General features: G+C 40.9%; 1 protein-coding gene across 1 annotated transcript; it reads right to left on the bottom strand.

Annotated features, from left to right (window-relative positions):
* Window positions 1-3,127: 3,127 nt before the first annotated feature.
* Window positions 3,128-4,282, bottom strand: LOC140878556 (uncharacterized). The gene has a single exon (XM_073282161.1). The coding sequence runs from the start codon at window positions 4,280-4,282 to the stop codon at window positions 3,128-3,130; it is 1,155 nt and encodes a 384-aa protein (XP_073138262.1).
* Window positions 4,283-6,000: the final 1,718 nt, after the last annotated feature.

Below are 6,000 nucleotides of genomic sequence, written 5' to 3'. Positions count from 1 at the left end.
ATGACGCTACAATATCCATCCCCCATTGATCAAAAGGACAAGCGGCCACCACTGCCTTCATGTATTCTGCAGGTCTCCATTGTAGGTTAGCATGTCTCTGGCAATTATAACAAGAATTAACCAGATCTGCTGAGTCTTTCTGCATGGTTGGCCAGAAGAATCCTGCCAGAAGTGCTTTTCGAGCTAGGGCCAGACTGCCCAGGTGACTGCCACAAGACCCTTCATGAATTTCTCGTAAGACATAATTGGCCTCATCAGGACCCAAAAATTTTAACAAAGGCTGAGAGAAAGATCGTTTAAACAGAATTTGATCGATCATGACAAAGCAGAGAGCCCTTCTCTTAACTTTCTTTGCTTTTTTATTATCACTTGGTAATTCTTTCTTGATTAGATATTTGTGCATATCATATCGCCAGTCTCCTTCCGATACCTGAGCTATAATATCATCCAGAGTTTCTAGTTGCAAAAAAAGTTCCCGACCTGCAACAATGGGATCAAATCGGTCATTCAGAGCACTGGCTAAGCGGGCCAAGTGGTCTACCTTAATATTTTCAGCCCGGGAGATGAGCTCTAAGTTCAACTCAGTTTACCCTTATTTGGCTTTGTCTAATGCTTTGATATACCTCAACATCTTCCCATCTTTACATTCAAATCTCCCGTTGCTCTGTTGGATTGCTAATTGGGAATTGGAATACAGATTAGCTCGGGAGATGCCCAAGTTTTGTGCTGCTTTGAGCCCAAGAAATAATGCCTCATATTCCGCTTCATTGTTTGAGGCTTTGAAGTCTAACCTGATTGAAATATTAGTTTCTTCCCCCCAAGGTGAGATGATCACAATTCCAACTCCGCACCCGGACTAACATGATGACCTATCTACGAAAATCTTCCATAACTCTTCTTGTTCTAGTTGTACCGTCTCCGCCAAGAAATCAGCTAGGGCTTGAGCTTTTATGGCTGTCCGGGGCTCGAATTTGATGTCATACTCACTCAGCTCTGCAATCCATTTGATAAGTCTCCCTGATGCGTCTCGATTATCTGCAATTTTTCCCAGAAAGCTGTTGGTCAGCACAGTGATGGGGTGTGACAAAAAATAAGGACGCAATTTTCTCGCAGTGATAACTAAAGCTAAGTCTAGTTTTTCCTGCGTTAAATAATTGAGTTCAGCTCCCTTCAAGGCATGAATCACAAAGTACACAGGCTGATGATTTATTCCGTCCTTCCTGACTAGGACTGAACTGGCTGCTCGGTTGGTCACCGCCAGATATAAGAAAAATTCTTCCCCTTGGATAGGCTTATTTAACACAGGCAATTGCTTTAAGTAAGCCCTCAAGTCCTGAAAGGCTTTTTCACTTTCCTCATTCCATTCAAAATATTTCGTCTTTCGTAATGCCTTAAAGAAAGGGAGGCTTTTATCTGCTGACCTACTTATAAATCGGGCCAGTGCTGTAATTCTACCTGTTAGCCTCTGTACTTCCTGTATATTCTTGGGGGAGCTCATAGAAATAATGGCTTGGAATTTTTTGGGATTAGCTTCGATTCTCCTTCTTGTAACCATGTAACCAAGAAACTTTCCAGCTCGGACTCCGAAAGTACACTTGCTAGGATTTAGCTTAAGCTGATAGCGCTTCAAAGTCTGAAAAGTTTGAGTTAGGTCGGTAATGAACTGGTCCGTAGTTCGGGTCTTGACCAGGATATCATCTACATAGACCTCGATATTTTTGCCGATTTGCTGCTCAAATACTTTATCCATCAACCTTTGGTATGTAGCCCCAGCATTTTTTAGCCCAAACGGCATGACCACGTAACAATATGTTCCTGTTGACGTCACAAAACTCACTTTATTCTTGTCCTGTTTAGCTAGTGGGATTTGATGATATCCTTGATATGCATCCAAGAAGCTGAGCAGCTCGTGACCTGCTGTTGAATCAACAAGTTGATCAATTCTGGGCAACGGGTAACAATCCTTTGGGCATGCCTTGTTCAGATCCCGAAAAATCTACACACATACGCCATTTACCAGAAGATTTTGGCACCAGAACTACATTAGACAACCAGGTCGGGAAATTTCCTCAATATGTCCAGCTCTGAGTAATTCATCTACTTGTTCTTTTATTACCGCATCTTTTTCAGGACCGAAGTGCCGTTTCTTTTGAATGATAGGGCGACAACCCTTTATTACATTGAGCTGGTGTTCTGCCACTTCTCGATGTACCCCTACTAGGTCGGAAACTGACCATGCAAAAACATCCTTATTTTTTTCCAAGCATTCCAGTAGCAGTTGTTTCAATCATGTTTCAAGGGTGCGAGCAATTTTTACCACTCCAGAGGGAGGTGAAATATGGATTTCCTCAATTTCTTCTTCAGTAGTGACAGATGTGTCCTCTATCAAGTTGACTTTTTCCATGCTAGAAAGCCCAGGTCTGTCAATATTATCAGTCCTGGCCACTTTTTTCTCTATTCTGACTTCCTCTACATAACATTTGCGAGCTATAATTTGATCCCCTTGTACTTCACCGACCTCATTTCCCACCGGGAATTTTATTTTCTGATGCAGGGCTGACGCAACTGCCATGAAAGTGGTCATGGCAGGTCTGCCTAATATGACATTGTAGGCAGATGGAGCATCAACAATAATGAAACTCATAATCCTGGTTTTGCGGATGTTGCTCTTACCCAGAGTTAGGGGTAAATGCACCAACCCCACAGGTCGGATAGCATGACCTGTGAAACCAAGGAGTGATGTTACGACTGGTTCTATCTTGTATTGCCCCAAGTCCATTTGATTTATTGCTTCCTGAAATAGGACGTTGACAGAGCTTCCTGAATCCACGAATATCCGGGCTACATCATAATTTGCGACCATGGCCCTTATCACCAGTGCATCATTATGGTTGTTAGAAATCCCTTTCAGATCTTCCGGCCCAAAAGAGAGGGTCGGGCCATTGTGGACAATTTGATTGCCGATCTCCATATTTACTAATTTTCTACTATTCGTTTTCCTAGCTCGGTTGGAATCTCCATCAATGGGGCCTCCCGAAATCATGTTGATAATTCCTCGAGCAGGCGGAGCTGGTCTCTGATTAGCCCGGTCACCCCTGGGCTGGTCTTGATTGGGTTGGTTAAAATTTTAATGTGGAGGACCAGTCCTGGCTCTTTGTCTTGACCTTCCTCCCTGTCCCCTGTTTGGGCGACACCCCTCTTGACGGGTCAATATATTTTTCAACTCAAAATGTTGCTGTATTATCCTTTCGATTTCTTGATCTAATTGACGACAATACTCCGTAGTATGCCCATATTCATTGTGAAAGTTACAATATTTATCTGATTCCCTGTTTTGAGGTCCCTTCTCAGCCCAGGGAGGCCTCTGTGTGAGTCTCCGATCTTCACAAATTTGTAGAGCTCGGACTTTGTTCATGCATAAAGGAGTGAAAGCGGTGAATTCTCCCAATAATGTGGGTCGAAATGGTTGTCCCATCCCTGAATTACTACTCGGAACCCTATTTTTATTTGGACTTTTTGGTCGTTCCCTCTTCATAGCTGCCCGCAAAACCTGTATTTCTTCCATGTTGACATATTTTTCAGCCCGGGCGAGTAATTCCTCGTATGTTTCTCGCACCCTTTTTATTAAAGATTTAAGAAAATCCTTTGTATCCAGCCCTTGCATGAAGGCACTGATGAGTAGGTCTGTCGTAGCCGTGGGTACCTCGAGGGCCAAGGCGCTGAACCTGCGGATATAGGATCTCAGATTTTCATGTTCACGTTGCTTGATTGCAAAAAGGCTGAAAGTAGTGGTAGGATGCTTTTTGCTGCTAGCAAAGTGATGCAAAAAGGATTTGCTAAAATCCTTGAATTTCTTGATCTCCCCCGGGCGTAGCATATTAAACCATTGTTGGGCCGGTCCTATGAGAGTAGTAAGGAAAGCCCTACACTTGATCTGATCAGAATATTTATGCAACAGAAATGCATTCTCAAAGCGTGCCAAATGGTCTTCAGGATCCCCTTTGCCATCATACTCCCCAACATGAGGTAATTTGAACTGCTTGGGGAGGTCGGCGTCCAATATCTCCTGAGTAAAAGGAATGTTTCTTGTTGTGGTAGCTAGGTACCCGGCCTGCTTTTTCCTTAACTGCTCCATCTCCTCCTTCAACTTTCTGATTTCATCGAGGTGGGCATTATGATCAATGTGCGGCGGATTGGCCCCCGCTCTTTCTGCAAAAGCCCTCTGAACAGCCTGAGCTATTAGTACCTCTAAATTTGGGTGATCTCCATTCTGATTAGCCATCGAAACTCTTTTTCTTCAATTTCCCACAGACGGCGCCAATTAATGATGTCGAAATTTTACCTCGGGTTCGGTATGGTAGAATGGATCCTCCAAATCTTCTATGAAACAGGTCGGGTCGGGTATAAATGAAATCTGCGCAAGCAACAGCTAGGTCAAGGGGCGCCAAAGGTGTTTTCGGCGTGACCCCTCCGATGCCTAAGTCAGTGTCTTGAATGCAGAGGGTATGATTAATGCGAAAACTGAGAGATATGAGTGCGTGAATATAAAAGTGAGAGTGAATGTGTGATGAATAATGAGTAGTGAATAATGAATAATAAAACCATAACAGTACCTGTATTTATAGGAAAAAATAGAGTAAGTTATCTAGTCGAATTATAACATGTCCTGAAGTATGACTCTTCATTCATTGGTCCGTTTTTGAGCTTATCCATATCTCATTCATATTTGTGCAATGGTCAAGCTTATCTCCAACATAACCGAGTCCTATATAAATTAGGAAACATACCAAGCCCATTAGACCCTAGCTCGAATCGGCCCAATATACCCCAGCTCGGGTCAGTCCATTATACCCCAGCTTGGGTCGGTCCATTAGACAACAACTCGGGTTACCCTGTTAACTTCAGCCCAGGCCTGTACATGCCCTACCCTGTAAGAATTTGGGCTTATCCTTTATAAATAATAACCCCATAATTGGGCCAACCCTTATAAACCCATAATTAACGGGTTTGGGTTAAAATAATTTCATAGGGTATCAAAGTTAATCATTTCAGATTCTTCTACTTGTGACTTTAATAAATTGCGCTTTTTTATATATTTTTTATTTTGTTTTTCATTTGACCCAATATGAATATATCCCATTAATTTTCTTGTCAGATACCTTGCAACCTTAAATGTAAGAGAAAGCAATTAACTTAATTGATCATCTTAGTTTTATCAAGTGGTGAAGGCATTAATCTAATATAGATGAATGTGAATGGACATATGGAATTATTGGAAACATTCCATTTTTATAATGTCATATGATTTTGCTTTCTAAACTGAAGGCAGCTGCTTCGTCACGAAAAGATTCAACAAGTATCAATAGTGTACACAACATATTTTAACCACAACTACACATACGGACATGGTCGTACAATTTTGTTGTTCGTTTATATTTGTTTTAAAATACTTTTTTAAGATTTTAAAATATATAGTTTTTTTTTTTTTGGAATGCAAAATGGCGCAGATTTATTCATTTGACTCAATCAATGTTGAAAAAAAATATATATTACAGGCCTTCACCAGATCTTAGCTACAATCTAAGCCGGTCTAATTAAGGTGTTTTCTGTACGTACTACTATATCAAATATCAGATTAGGTCTTGGAAATATTAATCGATTATTTTTTATACAATTTGTTTTAAAAGAAAATCGTCGGATTAATCAGACCCTACCTGATTAATTTATTCGAGCTTACGTCACTTCATATATATGTTCACAGCATTTTCCTTCAGATCAATGTTAAATTTCAATTATATCGCAGGCTAGCTGCTTCCAGAAGGGTCAACCAATAAATGATGCTCCTATAATCCTATGCAACAAAATCAACTAATGAAGAGAGCAAAAGTCAATCAACATTAATCACTCGAGGCTTTGTTTGGATAACAAAAGAATATCAAATGATCAATATCTATTCAGATAGTATCGTGCGTGTATATTTTTTATAAATTACACGAAGAC

Source organism: Henckelia pumila, chromosome 2, assembly GCF_033568475.1.
Source record: "Henckelia pumila isolate YLH828 chromosome 2, ASM3356847v2, whole genome shotgun sequence".
NCBI lineage: Eukaryota > Viridiplantae > Streptophyta > Magnoliopsida > Lamiales > Gesneriaceae > Henckelia > Henckelia pumila.
Note: the sequence above shows the minus strand (reverse complement) of the source record. Positions and strands in the feature narration are given on the sequence as shown.

Excerpts from the sequence above, each read along its gene's own strand:
- LOC140878556 (XM_073282161.1), bottom strand. The coding sequence starts at position 4,282 with ATGGCTAATCAGAATGGAGATCACCCAAATTTAGAGGTACTAATAGCT.